General features: G+C 57.2%; 1 protein-coding gene across 1 annotated transcript in view; it reads left to right on the forward strand.

Moving 5' to 3' along the window:
• CRYBG2 (crystallin beta-gamma domain containing 2) overlaps positions 1-14,977 on the forward strand; it is a 30,325-nt gene extending 15,348 nt beyond the window's left edge. The window contains exons 5-24 of the mRNA XM_044997947.1: positions 99-567; positions 634-1,918; positions 3,275-3,322; positions 3,419-3,537; positions 4,967-5,123; positions 5,722-5,861; positions 6,072-6,198; positions 6,643-6,678; positions 7,088-7,224; positions 7,473-7,599; positions 8,094-8,236; positions 8,556-8,682; positions 9,097-9,129; positions 9,436-9,548; positions 10,176-10,305; positions 10,453-10,592; positions 12,228-12,351; positions 12,880-13,038; positions 13,598-13,757; positions 14,221-14,977. Of these exons, the coding sequence (XP_044853882.1) occupies positions 99-567; positions 634-1,918; positions 3,275-3,322; positions 3,419-3,537; positions 4,967-5,123; positions 5,722-5,861; positions 6,072-6,198; positions 6,643-6,678; positions 7,088-7,224; positions 7,473-7,599; positions 8,094-8,236; positions 8,556-8,682; positions 9,097-9,129; positions 9,436-9,548; positions 10,176-10,305; positions 10,453-10,592; positions 12,228-12,351; positions 12,880-13,038; positions 13,598-13,757; positions 14,221-14,309 (3,863 nt within the window). The 3' untranslated portion in view covers positions 14,310-14,977. The remainder of the gene's footprint in view (positions 1-98; positions 568-633; positions 1,919-3,274; positions 3,323-3,418; positions 3,538-4,966; positions 5,124-5,721; positions 5,862-6,071; positions 6,199-6,642; positions 6,679-7,087; positions 7,225-7,472; positions 7,600-8,093; positions 8,237-8,555; positions 8,683-9,096; positions 9,130-9,435; positions 9,549-10,175; positions 10,306-10,452; positions 10,593-12,227; positions 12,352-12,879; positions 13,039-13,597; positions 13,758-14,220) is intronic.
• The last annotated feature ends 605 nt before the right edge of the window (positions 14,978-15,582 follow it).

The raw sequence follows: 15,582 nt of genomic DNA on the forward strand, positions 1-15,582 counted from the left end.
CACACCTGTTGGGTCCCCAAGAGAAAGCCACACGCCCAGTGCTGGTGGCACCACTACACCCACTGGGTCCCCAGGAGAGAACCACATGCCCAGTGCAGCTGGTATCACCACACCTGCTGGGTCCCCAAGAGAAAGTCACACGCCCAGTGCAGTTGGCACCAATACGCCCATTTGTTCCCCAGGAGAAAGCCACGGGCCCAGTGCTGTTGGCATCACTACTGTGACCACTTCCCAAAGGCAATGGCATGTCCCAAATGCTGGCAGCATGACTGTATTTAGATCCGAAAGGGAAATCCTCATGCTCAAAGCCGGAAGCACTGTTGGGTTTAGATCCAGAAGAGAAGTCATTGTGCCTACCGTTGAGAGCACCAGTGTAAGCGAATTCGCACGAGGGAGCGGCATGTCTGTCCCTGGATCCCCAAGCGAAAGCTGCTGGCAATGTGCCGGTGGAAGCCTGGTGGCCCTTGGTGAGGCTGCTGGTAGCTCTGCAGCTGGATCGCCGGGAGAAAGCCGCATGACGCAAGCCAGCAGCACTGATGTGAGTGAATCCCAAGGAGATGGGGACATGCTGGGCGCCTTTAGCACCAGCATAACTGCGCCCCAGAGGCAGACCAGTCCCTTCGCTGTGAGCAGATCTGAAACCGACGGCAGCCTGCCAGGTCTGGGCGGCACGGCCACAGCTGGGTCCGAAATGGAAAGCAGCGTGCCAAGCACTGAGGGGGCCGTTTTAGCTGCACCCGGGACAAAGAACACATCTCAGGCTGCTGGCGAACCTGGAAATAGCACCCAAGCAGAAAGTGGCAATCCAGAGCCTTTAGCTGGAGTGCAGCTGTCGGCCTCCCAGACTAAGGTCAGGGGAGAGGGGGATGAACCAGCTCGGAACTCCGAGGGATCTGCCCAAGAGCCAAACGGTTCATCTGAAGAGACCAAGGCCTCCCCTGAAGCCTTGAGCCACGCCCAGCAAATGGGGAGTCAACAGGAGATGACAGAGGAGGACCCCGACCTGTCTGTGGACATGGAACTTTTGGTGGACACCCTCCGCAACATGGAGCCCTCCGAAATCCGAAAGCCTCCCAAGATCTCCCGGCTGTCGCGCTGTTCCTCGCGTGGAAAATACGCCACCCTGCCGCCCATTGATGAGTATCACGTCGCTCCCAAGTCCCAGGTTCCCTTCCCGGAGGCTCTCAGTGAGCTCTTTGGTCCGATGGAATGGAAGCAGCTGGAGGAGAATGGACCGAAACAGGAGAACATGGATCCCTCTGAGGAGGAGGAAGAGGAGATCGAGAACCCGTATCTCAGTAAGGATGAGAAACCACAGGCCAAAGAGGAGCCCAGGAAAGTTTACCCCTGGGAAAACATGTCAACTGAAATAGAAGAGAAGACGCTGTCTCTCCTGGGAAAGTTGAGGCAGCCCCCGGGGGATGAGAAGGCTTCCAGGAATCAGAGCATCCTTTTCAACGCTAACATCCTCAAAGGCGCCTCCCTGCTGAAAGAGCTCCAGGAGCAGAAGGCAGTCCCCACAGAAGACAAGCCCTACTCCCGCTTGGACAGCAGCCTCCTCTACAGACGGTACATCTCCTCCGTGACGCCCCCGCTCAAAGCTCTGGAGAAGGAGCGAGAAGGAAGGAGCTCACCCACGCCAATTGACCCGGGTCTGCTAAATGCCAGCGGGCAGAGCTGGACGCCACCCAATGGACCACAGTTGAAACCCTGCGAACAGCTGACCTCTGAGCCTTCCCCCGCTGGACTCCAGGAGATGACAAGAGTCCTCTCTCTGGACCCTCAGAAGGCACCAGACACAGACAAAAACACTGGCCAGATTCCTCTGCTCTTCGTGGAGGCTGAGCAGAAAAATACTCCTCCCCCATTGCTGGGTCACCCTGCAGCTGGGGTGAGTAAATCCACACTACGCAGTCAGGTGAGTCTCAAGAGCTTTGAGCAGGAAGCCGGCTCAGCTTGTCCTCACCCCAGTCCCAATAATGCCACACCACTGAGCACCTCCTCTGGTGGTAGGGGAATCAAAACTCACCAGGGGTTCCAGGCCCTAGAAACCCCCTCGGTCCCATTGCGCTGCCCTCACCCTGCAGCTTGTGTTCCACAGCTGATGGGGAAAAGTTACAAGGAAACTGATGGTGCTGGTGGGACCTGGATTCCCAAAGCAGAGTGCTGATAATCGTAATGAACAGTACTAATAACATCATCAATAATGGGTCAGCTCAGGAGGTCCTTACTCGGGCAAAACTCCCCCGTGAGTAAGGACAGCAGGGTTTGGCCATGGTAATATTCGTGAGGTCGGCCTTTGGAGCGGGGTGAAAGCTTTGCAGTGTTGGTTGGGGGGGAGCTGACGTGAGGGAGTTCCACTCCGGCAGGCCCTGGGACCCGCACCCTTTTGGAGCCCTGGGGAGAACGCGGAGCAGTGTGGCGAATAGGAGGCGGGAGTGCAGACGCCCATCAGGATGAGGCTCTCGGGCGTAGGCAGGATTGACGCTGGCATCATGCCCCACACAGGGTGACCCAGCTGGGAACGAGCCGCTCTGGGACGGACAGAAGGGCCGATTCTGACACCCCTTCCTCAAACTGTGCAGCGCCTTACTCCACGAGTAGCTCCATTGCCTTCTGCTCGTGGAGTAAGGTGAGTAACGGACTCTGGAGTGGCCCAGAGAGAGACGCTGAGCAGCGGGAGTGAGAGATGAGCTGATAGGATTGCATGATAGAGCTGGATTATATCGGAGGAGAGATCGATGGGTGTGTTTGGGATTAGGTAGGTAGACGGCTATGCACAGGGAATGCATGTGTAGGGGCTAGATCGATGAGAATGGAGCTGTGTATAAGGGGTAGGCAGACAGAGCTGTGTGGGTTTGGATAGATAGAAAGCTGTGGATAAGAGAGAGAGAGCTAGCTAGCTGGAGGTGTCTGAGGACAGCTAGAGAGACGGCTGTGTAGGACGGGGCTGGATAGATAGAGAGAAGTGGGGGAGGTAATTGATGAACAGAGATGATAGGATGCCAGGTGTGTGGAAGAAATAGAGTGACCAGACAGCAAGTGTGAAAAATCGGGACGGGGGTGGGGTGCCTATGTAAGAAAAAGCTCCAAAAATCGGGACCGTCCCTATATAATTGGGACATCTGGTCACCCTAGGAAGGAAAGAATCTTGGGGCAGACCAGAGAAGACGAGATGGGACCGAGGGAGCCTTCTTGAAGTGCAGGGCTCTTTCCAGAGGACGTGCCATTTCCTTCCGCTTCTTATCCAGTTTTCCTTTTCTTTTTTTTCCAGCAAGAGGCAAAGAACCCCTCCCCGAAGCTCAACGGGAGACCTGGGAAGGTACTGAGGCTGTAGGCAGGGCTGGGGTGGGGGCATCGGCCATGCGCGGGGGCAGGGCAGGCAGGTGAGGTTAGCAGTGGTGTCATTTCTCTCCAGATCATTCTGTTCTCCGAGTTGGGCTTCGCGGGCCAGAAGAGGGAGATCTGGGGCGACGTCGCCGATGCTACGTCCTGGGAGCTCTCCCACACCATCTCCATCCGGGTGGTCCGAGGGGGGTAAGCGTGCCGCCGGCTGCTCTGCTCTAGCATGAGCTCGTGCAGACACAAGGGCGAAGGATGGAGGTTACAGAGCCGCGCAGTGCTACAGGGGGAGTGACAGCACCGAAAAAGGAGCAGCGGGGGCAAAAAACCTAACTTGTTTTAAGGCTGAGCTTGATGAGTTTCTGGAGGGGATGGTACAATAAGGTTGCCTGCAATAGCACATGACCCATCTGCAACTGCTAGTAGCAAATATCTCCAACGGCCAGAGATGGGGAGGGCTCTGAGTTACCACACAGAATTCTTTCCCAGGTGTCTGGCTGGTGGCAGGTCAGGATCTAACTGGTTGGTGTATTTGGGATCAGGAAGGAATTTTCTCCCAGATCAGATTGGCTGAGACCCCTGGGGTTTTTTGCCTTCCTCTGCAGTGTGGGCCATGGGTCGCTTGCTGGTTGGAACTCGAGTAACTGGTGGATTCTCAGTAACTTGAATCAAGCTCTGAGGACTTCAGTAACTCAGCCAGAGGCCAGGGACCTACTACAGGAATGGGTGGGGGAGGTTCTGTCGCCTGCCATCTGCAGGTCAGATTGGATGATCCTGAGGGTGCCCCCAGCCTTAGAGTCTATGAGTCTGTGACCCGCAGGAAGCTGCCTAGCTCAGCTTGCACAAGAACCCAAATTCCCACATTCGGGCAACTCTCCTCCAGATCTGGAAGGGGAGGCTAAGGCACCGAGCTGGGACTCAGGAGATGAGGGCTCCATTCCTGGCTCCACCACTGTTCGCAGTGAGATCTTGGGAAAGAAGGAAATCTCTGTGCCTCGTTTTACCAGCAGGGAGAATAATCCTTCCTTTCTCCTACCTTTGTTGGCCGGGTCTATTTAGATTGTGAGCTCCTTGGGGCAGGCCGTGCCCAGCACCTAACACGACGGGGCCCTGATCTTGGTGGTTAGAAACTAGTGCCACACTGGTAACATGCCCTCAGCCAAAGACTGAATCCAGGGCTCTGGTCACTCTCTGGGAACCACATGACAGGGAGTTTAAACGGTGCCCCACTTGGCTCAGCTTGGGCTTGCACTCATCCCTCTGATTATTATCCCAGCTCCCCCATTCTGCTGGGAATTTAACAGTCTCTCGGTTATCAGCTCACTGTTTAATCGGGTCTGCCTGGTTATTCCCCTGCTGTGTGTTGACCCTGGGTTACTGTCCAGGGCGCCGATGCTGCAAAGTCATTCTCATGGATAAGACCCTTTCTCCTACACAGAGTCCCACTGGGACGCCACATGAGCACTAGGGTTCCCTTTGCCCCGTCAGGGTCCCAGTGGTCAGGCAAGTGGTGTTGGACTCCCAAGTTGGGCACAGGGTCAGAGGCTGTGCTGGCAGGCAGCAGGGTTACCCTGCAGTGCTCTCGGTGCAAGGCCCCCACTCCCGTGCGCTTTGCTCCCTCCAGCTGGGTGATGTACGAGAAGCCGCGGTTCCACGGGCGGAAGTGTGTGCTGGCCGAGGGGGATGTGGAGATCAACAATCCATGGACAGCCTATGGGAAAGACGGGGAGGCGCCTGAGAACGCGCCCTTCCGCATCGGCTCCTTCAAGAGGGTGGTGAGGGTAAGCGCGGGACCCCATCGAGGCTGGTCTCCGGGTGGCTTTGATCCTCTTAGAAAACCCTTCACCTCCTCCAAAGCAATGGGATGTTCAGTAAAGTTGGGGAACTTTGTGGCACAAGCCCATCTCTGTCTTCCAGCAGGAGGGCCTGCATGCAGCTGGTGCGGGAGCAGAGTGCGAGGGAGGGCTATGCAGTGGGGCACTGCCAATGGAGTGGAGTGATGATGAGATCGTTGTCCATGGAAGCGTTCGTTGTAGGAGGTCAACATAGACAACGGTGACGCCAATAATAAGAGTAACGTCAGGGATGGAGCAGTGGATTGTTTTTACAAGGCAGATTCTTGGAATCTCTAGGGCTTTCGGGTCCATTTGAAGGAGAATCTAAAATGTCATTGAACTCCTTCTCCGCAACCTGAGAAAAAGCCCGTGATGGAAGTTGATCTTAACTTGTCCTTTGGGATCTAAATTAGCGTGTGAAGCAGCTGGCACCTGATTGGAGGCCGGGGTGGGTTTCCCTGGGGTGGTTCTTAGTACAAGCTCGGGGAGAGATGAAGGGTACTTTGGTCCCTGCTGGCTAGCAGGCTGCTGTCTGTTGTTTCAGGATTACCGGATCCCCGAGATCAGTTTGTTTACTGAGGAGAATGGAGAAGGCACAAAAGTGAAATTCACGGATTCCTCAGAAGACACCCGGCTCCATGGCAAGCCCTTGAAGGCCTCTTCCATCATTGTCCACTCTGGCCTGTAAGCCATGAGCACTGTGGTGCTGGGGTTCCTCTCTTCCCGCTTCGGCTTCCCAGTGCGACCCGGGGAATGGCAGGGAAGACGAAAACCAGAGAAGGAGCCCGATCCAGTGCCCTTTGCAGTCGGTGGAAAGACTCGCATTGAGTTCAGAGAGCAATGGATCAGGCCCAAGGCTTGTCCGTCTGTAATTGTTTTCTCGCTGTCCTCCAGGTGGCTCATTTACTCCAAACCTTTCTTTGATGACGACCCCTATGTTTTGGAGCCTGGAGGGTATCCCAATTTAAAAGCCTGGGGTGCGAAGGACCCTTCCGTCTGCTCTATGCATCCTATTAAACTGGTGAGTGCTCTGCACTGGTGCCTCCCACCCTCCCATTCGGGGATGCTACCAGCTAATCACTCTGTCCCTTCTAAGATACACAGCCTTGTATCAGGCTCAAGTATGTCTTATAAGGGAGGGCCACCACTGTTGGAATTTGAACCTCCCCTGATGGAGATGGTTTGTCCTGAGCTGCATTTTCAGAAAGGTGTCTGGGACCTAGTGAAATGCCCAGTGCACTGTGGTGACTGGAACGAAGCAGGAACACTCTGAATCCCCAGGGCTGCACAGGGCAGGTGTCTCATCAGGCCGGAAGACAAGCTGAAGCTCACACGCTGCCCCCTCCTTCCTGACCAGACTATAAATCAGTCAGATTTTACTTCATTCGCCCTTAGCCTTGAATCCGTGCCCTGCTTCACTCCCTCGCTGCTGGGCCATTCTCATGCTGGTTTCCTCTTGTTTCAGGGCTGCCCTGCTGTAGAGAAACCTGGGGAGCCCAAGGTAAGAGAGGAAGGGACTTGCTGAGCCCAGGCCCGAAAACTGATCAGGTGAAAGGGTCAGTTCCCAAAGGGACGGGTGTCCAGAGCGCTCACAGCGGCTGCTGAACCGGCCACTCCCCCCGGGAGGAGCTGTTGGGGAACACTCCCAGAGATGGGCTGGGGGACGGCTCACAACCCACTCCCAGCTGTTGCTAGGAGGAGTGACTATAGAGAATAGTGTCAGAAGATTGGATGTGGCAGTGCTCCCGCTACTCCAGCCCCTTCCAGTAGGGGGCACTGTAGGGAATGGGGCAGGAGCACAGGCTGCGGGGGGAGCTCCCAGCTACTCCGGTCCCAGCCTATCCCAGCAGGAGTCACTAGGTCTGGATCTGAGGTTCCTCCATCGCCATGTGTTTCCTGTGTCTCTCCAGGCAGTGATCTACGAGAAGGCATGTTTCCAGGGCCAGAGCTGCGAAGTGAACCGAGACATCTATGCTCTGAAGAAGCAGGAGACCAGCCAGGGCCCTGTGATGTCCACGGTGGGGTCTCTGCGCATCCTGGGGGGCTGGTGAGTGTATGGAGGAACTGCAGGGACCGGAGGGTGAGATTGTCGTCATTGCAAAGTGCCCTGGTGGCCAAAGTCCAAGGTGAAGAAGGAGCCCAGGGGTCTCCAAGCCCAGGAGCTGTTCTGGGGGAGGTGCCCCTATACACAAAGGGGAAAGGGGTCCCCCTAGGAAAAGCATCTCGATAGCCTGAGGGCGAGTGTGGGTCCAGAAGGTGCATGACGGGACTCCTTGTCTGTCTCCATTCCCTCAGCTGGGTCGGCTACGAGAAGGAGGGGTTCCGGGGCCACCAGTATCTGCTGGAGGAAGGCGAATACCACGACTGGACGCAGTGGGGAGGCTACAGCGACGAGCTGGTGTCCTTACGGCTGATCCGGACGGTGAGAGGAGCTGGCGGTGGGGCCGGCAGGGTGTCTGACAGGATTGCCATCTCCTTTACCCACGCCAGCCTGGGCAAGGCAGGGCAGGCTCTCCCACGCTGCCCGCCCGCCCATGTGCCTCAGCCGAGGTCAGAGGAGTTCAGCGCCTTTATCTATCCAGCCCTCGCCCTCTCTGAGGCCACTGTCCAGGATGGTGCCAGTCAGTGCCAGCCGTTTTTGTGCTGTGGACACCTGTCCCGCTGGGGCTCAGAAGACCCACCAAACTCATTACACACAGGGCACCGGCTGGTAACAACTGTTCAGGCTGGATTTGAACCGGTGAGCTAGTGGTTATCCCACTCTCCATCACCTGCAGCATCCAGCACCACTAGGGACCCAGATTGTGTTTGCAGAGGGATCCCGCCGTGCCCCAGTGGCACCCACCGCCAAGCAGTGACACACGGGGAGGGAGTCAGGCAGACACAGACTGAGAGAGGGTTCCCCTCTTCCCACAGGACTTCTCGGACCCGGCGCTGGTGCTCTTCGAGGCCATGGACTTCCAGGATGGGCCCAGTGTGGAGCTAAGCGAAGCGCTGCCCGACGTGGAGCTGGCCGGCTATGGAACCACAACCCAGTCCATCTATGTGCTGAGTGGAGTGTGAGCGCCCTGGGGAAGGGCGGGGTGAGGCTGGACTGTGTGGGGGCGGGGACAGTGCTGTAACAGGGAACAAGGGAGACAGCTTCAGTATAGAAGAGGGAAAAGGAGTTTAGAGTCTTGGCAAATCCAGTGCTGGGTAACTTAGTGACAGGCAGGAACATTTGTGCTAAGGACTGGGGGTAGGAATCCACATGCTTCAGGGCTGTTCACCACCGGGGTCAGGAAGTAATACTCCCCCACATGCAACACTGCACGATTGGCAGGGTGCATTGAGAGCCAGATGGGTGCCTAAGTCACCCTGTTCCATTTCTCTGGCCAGGTGGGTGGCCTACGAGAACACGAACTTCTCAGGCGAGCAGTACATCCTGGAGAAAGGAGTGTATCGGAACTGCGAGGACTGGGGAGCCAGTGCCGGCCGGATCGCCTCTGTGCAACCTGTCCTCCAGGTGAGGGAGCCCTGTGTCTCCCCATACACCCGCCCCCTGCGAGGAAGCCCACATTGCCCCAATTGCCTGCCCCTCTGGGCAGGAGTCCCACCCTGCCTTGCCCTTGCCCTGTGGCCAAGGGGTATTAAGGAAAGAAGTCCTTCAATCTATGTTCTTTGGGCTTGATTCTCTGTTGCCATCCACCTTCCTGCTATAGAGGGAGCGGCCAGCGGGGGGAGATGGCCCCGGGGCAATCCTCCCAGCATATTGCCCGTCCCGTGCTCGGTGTCGGGACAGAGCTGCTCCGAATCGGGGCCCTTTGCTCCACAGCACATCACGGGAAGCCCCCCAGGGCGTGAAGGGAGCTGGTGTGGGGCGGGTGCTCCTGGCGCAGGCGGGGGGAGATAGTAACCCGTGCGGCTTGTTTTCTTCCAGGTCGGGGAGCACAGTCTGTGTTTTGTCTCCAGGGTAAGAGATGGGATCCTTGGGGACGGGGGTGTAACCTGTCTCTCTCCAGCCTAGGCCTTTCTGCCGTGCCCATCCCCGGGGGTCTGGGTGCCTCTGGTAAGGGGATGTCAGTGGGAGCGGGCGCTGGGTTGGACGCACAAGCTTGAGCTGCTGGGGGATGCTGCCTCGCGAGGTGCCATGAGCTGCCTGCTGGAGGAGTCGCACGTATCCCTCCCCGGGTCCCATCTCCATTAAATGCCCCCCCCCGACCCCATACCCTGCTGGCCCAGGCCCAGTTCATTCCGTTTCGCTCCTTGGGTTCTCCAGATCCAGCTGTTCTCAGAACCCAATTACCTGGGTGATCACATCTCCTTTGAGGACGATCAGGTGTCCCTGCCGGAGGCCTTCGCTCCCCAGTCCTGCAGGGTCCATGGAGGCAGGTAACGCATCCTTCAGCCCAGCCAGAGCTGCTGCACATGCTCGGAGCCACGCGCCGTAGTTACTAAGCAGGGGCCGCCGAGCTGCTGTCGAAACGCTGGCGGCTGCACAAACCTCCCAGAGCTCTGACGGGGTGACTGGGAAGGTGGGAGATCATGCCAGGAGTGCCTGGGGGCTCTGCCCCAGCGGGCCCTTCGGGGAGTTGAAGGGTACGGTCCTCAGTTCCAGATTTGGGGGGGCTGGGCCCTGTGTGTTTGGCTAGGGGGCTGGGAAGCACGTGGGCTTTTGAGGGTTGGGGTGGGGAGGATCTGGACGGGAGTTGCAGGGAACTGCCAGCTCCTGGGAGGGAAGGGCGTGGGGGCTGGTAGGTTCAGGAGGAATGCAGGTGTCTTGCAGGTTTGATAGAGGCGTGGCAGGGCTGTGTGCTGGGGAAGAGGAGGGGAGGAGGGGGTGAGGTTCCCTGGGTTTGGAGTGGGCTGCAGCGGGTTCCGCTCACTGGTGCATGAGTGTGGCACTGGAGGAGGGTTTGGGATTTTGGGAAGAGCCCTGGGAGCCTGCACCCCAGCCCCCTGCCTGCACTGAAGGCGCCTGGGGACAGAATCATCCCTGTGGGTGCATCTCACTTCCAGCTGGATCCTCTACGACGGCTGGGAGTTCGAGGGGGAACAGCACGTTCTATCGGACGGCGAGTATCCGACACTCACCGCCATGGGCTGTGTCTCATCCACGGCCATCCGGTCGCTGCAGAAGGTCCCAATTGTAAGTATTCCAAATCCCAATGCTGCTGCTTCCTCCCCATTATCAGTTTCTTGTCTGCCCGTTTGGATGTGTATCGCCATGTGTATTCTCCCTGCCTGCCTCATCCTGCCCCTTCGCTGCCTCCATTCCTTTCCCTTTTCCCTGCAGTTTTTCTCAGAGCCCTCGATCTTCCTGCATGGGCTGGAGTGTTTCGAAGGGAAGGAGATAGAGCTGACCAGTGAGGTGCGGAGCCTGCAGGCTGAGGGCTTCAATAACCACGTGCTGTCTGTGCGCGTGAAAGGCGGGATGTAAGTGAACAAACTTCCCCCAGCAGCACATCAAGAAGAGGGGCCAGTGTCCTCCCAGGGGCCCCCTCTGACATCCAGAAATAGTGATCTGCCTGGATAAACCAGGGAGAGTGCCCAGCAGTGACCTTCTGGGTGCACATCCATCACGACCAGCAGTGCCGTACCCCACCACACGTCCTGGGTACTGCTCAGTCGTGACCCACCTCGGATCTCCATCACCCCCCTGCAATAGGGAACGGCAGCCACCCTTCTGTGATGCCTGACACGTACCCAGGACAGTGACCAAGAGTGATTCTCTTCGGACCCGTGTCACACAGACGGAAGTGTCCAGACGCTGAGGGAACCACTCCACACCGTGCTCAGAGCCGCAGGGAAAGCCCTGCCTCCCTCCTGACCCCTGTGACCAGCTCCTGAGCCTGGCACAGTCAAACCCAACCTATGCCAGCACCCAGGGCCCAGCCCACAGCTGACACTATGAGCCTGGTCACAGATGCCCCAGGCCAGCCAGGCTGGGGAAGCCTCTCCCAGGTCTCCCCTTCACAATGTGCTGTGGGAAAGGACTCAGCGCCCCTCTGAGGCTCCTCCCCAGAGACAGGCGCTGCTAAGGAGCAGCCGGCAGAGCCAGAACCAGGACAGACCCGTTCTGTTTGCTTCTCCCCATCTGACCCAGGGCCTCGCCCCGCTGGGATGCCAGCCAATCAGACTGTCAGCTATGCAGGTGTGTTTTGGCTCCGCCCCTGCGCTGGCAGGAAGCCAGGCTGTGCAGTTTCCAGGCCAAAACAATAGGTTAACAAACACTCCCAGGTGGCTGAGCCCTGCCCCAGATGTGGAAGAACGTGAAGGTTAAAGAATAACCTGAAACACACAGGCCTGGCAATTTCCCCAGGTAACGCCCTCTGGGCGTTAACTCGGAGCAGGCTGGCCTTGAATTAAAGATGGGATGAAATATTCTTTTCAGACGGGCTTAGCTCCCCGAGGCCGGGTGCTGAGAGCAGGTTCGCTGCTGTCAATCCGTGCGTTTCGTTATAGAAAAATAGCTCGTAAGAGGGAAGTCGAGCTTCTTGCCCCAGGTCACACACCGATCTCGTAACTGGACCCAGGAGCCCTGATTTCCAGTCCCCTCCTGTAGCCATTAGACCGTGCTCCCTCTAAGACCTGGGGAATAAAACCAGGAGTCCTGACTCTAACCCTGTCCACGCCGCTACCCAATCGAGCATGTAACTAGCATAGAGCCTGGTGGGGTCTCTAGGGCAGCGGTTCTCAAACTGTGGGTCGGGACCCCAAAGTGGGTCGCAACTCTGTTCTAATGGGGTCGCCAGGGCTGGCTTGGACCTCCTGGGACCTGGGGCCGAAGCTGAAGCCTGAGCCCGAGGGCACCGTGGGGGGCAGGGCTCAGGTTACAGGCCCCCCGCCGGGAGCTGAAGCCCTGAGGGTGGCAGGGCTCAGGCGGGCTCAGGCTTCGGCCCCCCCTCCTGGGGTGGTGCAGTAATTTCTGTTGTCAGAAGGGGGTTGTGGTGCCATGAAGTGTGAGACTCCCTGCACTAGGGTGACGCCCCTCCTGGCCTGGGCACTCTTGGGAGCATTCTGCACGGGGAAGGTACCGGAATGTCTTTGTTTCCTCTCCCCTCCCCCCAGATGGGTGCTGTGTGAACACAGCAACTTCCGAGGCCGCCAGTGGCTGCTGGACTGTACGGAGATCACCAACTGGCTGACCTACAGCGGGCTTCAGCACGTAGGCTCCCTCTACCCCATCAGGCAGGTGAGTGCTGGGCACCAAACCTCCCTCACGGCTGTGTGTGCTGGAGGCAGGGAAGAACCGACAGGGAGTCCCGTGCTCTTTCCTAGCCCACCTTCTCAAGGGGGGAGTAACAGAAGAGATGCCGACAGCCATTTGTCACCAGCACAACCCACTCTGTTCCCACTGAGCTGACTCAATACATTTATTCTCCATGGTTTATGCCATGGTCAGAACTTCAGATTAGCTGCAGGAACAAAACTCAGCTCTTCCTGCACCTAAAGCCCAGCACTTTTCCCCTTGAGCTAAGAGAGGATCTCCATTAGCTGTTAGTAGTATAGAGCCTATGACACATTTTGGAGCAGTTCTGATTCAGTCCAGTAGAGGGCAGTGATGCACAGGGACACTAGCCGGCTTCTCAATATACTAGCTCGTTCTTTACACTCATTTATGAACAGACCCAAGCCATGTAACTGTACCAGGAGGAGGGTGGCCATGGTGAGCGATGCTGTGAAATGGGGCAGCAGGAGCTCATGGTTTCTCTCCTTCCAGAGACGGATCTACTTCCGGATAAAAAACGCGGAGCTGCAGTTCTTCCTCTCTGTCCCAGACGACATTGAGGACATGAAAGCAGGACGCGTGGTGGTCTCGGACCTGAGTGACCAGAGCAGCTCCATCTGGTACTACGAGGAGGGGCTCATCAAAAACCAGGTTAGGAGTGGCCCCTGTGTGTGGGTGACTGGAGACTCGGCGGGGACTCATGGGGATGTCGCCAGCCCTGGATTGCATGGGTCGTAGGCGGCTTGAGACGGGTGCAAAGCAGAACCCCAGATCCACACCGCACGTCCCAGGTTCAATCCCTGCTGATGGCCATGGCAACCTTGTTAATCTCTCAGTTATTACCCTACCCCCAGAGCTGGAGGGATCGTTTGGGGCTGGTCCCCCTGGATCATGGCTCCCCAGGGAGGTGCGTTGCAATGGATCCAGGGCTCTCCTCCTGCCAGGCAGGAGGTCACACCTGTGGACTCAGTTTCTGGGGTTACTCCCCAGCCCATTATGGGGTGCGGGGCAGCCAGCGGAGAGCAGTGCGTGCCCCTAGAAAAAGGCTCCCCCAGCACTGACGTCCCCCTTCATCGGTTCCGCACTTGGTATCGCAGGGAGGAATGTCCCTGGCACTTTGCACTGGACTTTACCTGTCCCTCACTGCGAGGGCCAGTCGGGCGTGGGAGGTAGCAGAGGGGCTGCCTGGTTTGACTGTTGCTGGTTTCAGGTTGCCCCCACCATGAGCCTGCAGGTGATTGGTCAGGCCGGGAAAGGCGCCAAGGTGGTGCTGTGGGCTGAGAGCCGAGTTCCCCGCCAGACCTGGAGAATCGACTCTTTCGGGCGGATCTGTAGCCAGATGTTCGAGGACATGATCCTGGATGTGAAAGGTGAGGCTTGGGCCTGCCCACTTTCTGAATTCGGGGGGGGGGGCAGGGAGGGCAGTTTCTCAGGTCCTCAGATCCACTCCCCAAATCCCCGGGCTGTGGCAGAGACAGCCCTGCCCACTGGGGATGGATCATTTGACGGCTATGAATGTTTTTGGGTGGGAAACTGTTTCTTCGAAGGGTGGGGCAGAGGGGGGAAACCTGAGGCTTTTTACTTCCCCACTGGAGGCTGGTCAGAGGAGAGGCTGCGTGGCCGAGTGGCAGAGCCCAAGGGGCAAAATAAGGGCACTGAGCTACCAGAGAGGCGATGACCCAGCTCCTGTAAATAGTGACTGAAAGCACTGGGTCCTAGCTGGGAGATTGGCAGGACTACGGGGAGCAGGGGGTGGAGCTGAGGGCGGGGAAAAGGGAGAGAGAAAATACCTCCTATCTTTTCCCCATCAAACTCTCTCCTCTCTCTGTGCAGGGGGCAGACTGTATGACCGAGATCACGCCATCCTCTGGGACGTGGCTGAGGAAAGACCCACGCAGATCTGGGACATACAAGTGCTCTAAGAGCTTACATTCAGGCCTGGATCCTGTTGGAGGTGCCCCCAAGTGCCCCCAGCTCCTCCCATGGTCTTTCTGGGTTATCAGGGTTCCTTGCAAACTGATTCAGAGGTGCTCCTACCAGAAAGTATCCCCTGCCCTGGAATGGAGCCTGGATGGGCACATCTCTGCAGCCGCTCCTCTGCCCGCTGGCCATTCTAGGGTTGTGACTACTCCAGTTCAACCCTTCGTCAATTCCAGAGATTGCCTGGGAGTGGAGGTGGCACTGACTGTCCTGTTTCAGCATTCAGGGGCTCATCAGGACCCACCTAAACTATAGCGAATCACCCGTGTAGTGCCATGCGGTACCCGTGTGCACACATGTTGTGAGTGCGTGCAATGGGCCATCTGGAGTCCTCAGGCTCCGAGCCGGTTCTGGTGCGACTGATTTGGGCTGTACAGCAAAGACTGAAACGCAGACTCCTGCCCTGTCATGGCTTCCTAAGCCCCTGTATTTATGTGTGCGTCAGCTATGATCCTTTTTCTAACACCAGCTCTCCGGCTGGGTGCTCGGTTTGTACCACCAGTCGCGCTAACACACTCGTTGAGTTGGTCTCTGAGATGCCGCTCAATGGATGGACGTGAGACACTAGGGCAGGGGTTCTCAAACTGGGGGTCGTGACCTCTCAGGGGGTCGCAAGGTTATTACTTGGGGGGGTCACAAGCTGCCAGCCTCCACCCCAAACCCCACTTCGCCTCCAGCATTTATAATAGTGTTAAATATAAAAAAATGAGTTTTTTAATTTATAAGGGGGGGTCCCACTCATATGCTTGCTGTGTGAAAGGGGTCACCAGTACACACGTTTGAGAACCCCTGCACTAGGGCCTTTCACACGAGGGAGGGATCATTGCACACACAGCCAGCTGCACACCTTAACATGGGAGCAGCCACCGCGCGCGCCCTCTTGTGTCCAGAGTGGCTATTGCAGGGCACCTCATTTGTTGCATTTCCAGCTAGCATCCATCATTGGGGAGTATTTCCTGGCTGAGCATCTTAAAGCACTTTATAAACATTAATAAATTAAGCCTCACAACCCCCTGTGGGGTTAGTAGCTCCCAGTTTACATTTGGGGCAACTGAGTTGTACAGAGGTGAAATGTCTTCCCCAAGGTCCCACAACGGACAGAGCTAGGAATAAAAATCCGCTCTCCTGCTCCTATGCTGAGCACTGACCAGTGCTTCCAGTGTGCTGTGTGTGATCCTGCATGTGCTCTCCTCCGAACACTGTTTATTAAGTGTA

The sequence above is a fragment of the Mauremys mutica genome, chromosome 23, assembly GCF_020497125.1.
Source record: "Mauremys mutica isolate MM-2020 ecotype Southern chromosome 23, ASM2049712v1, whole genome shotgun sequence".
Taxonomy (NCBI): Eukaryota; Metazoa; Chordata; order Testudines; family Geoemydidae; genus Mauremys; species Mauremys mutica.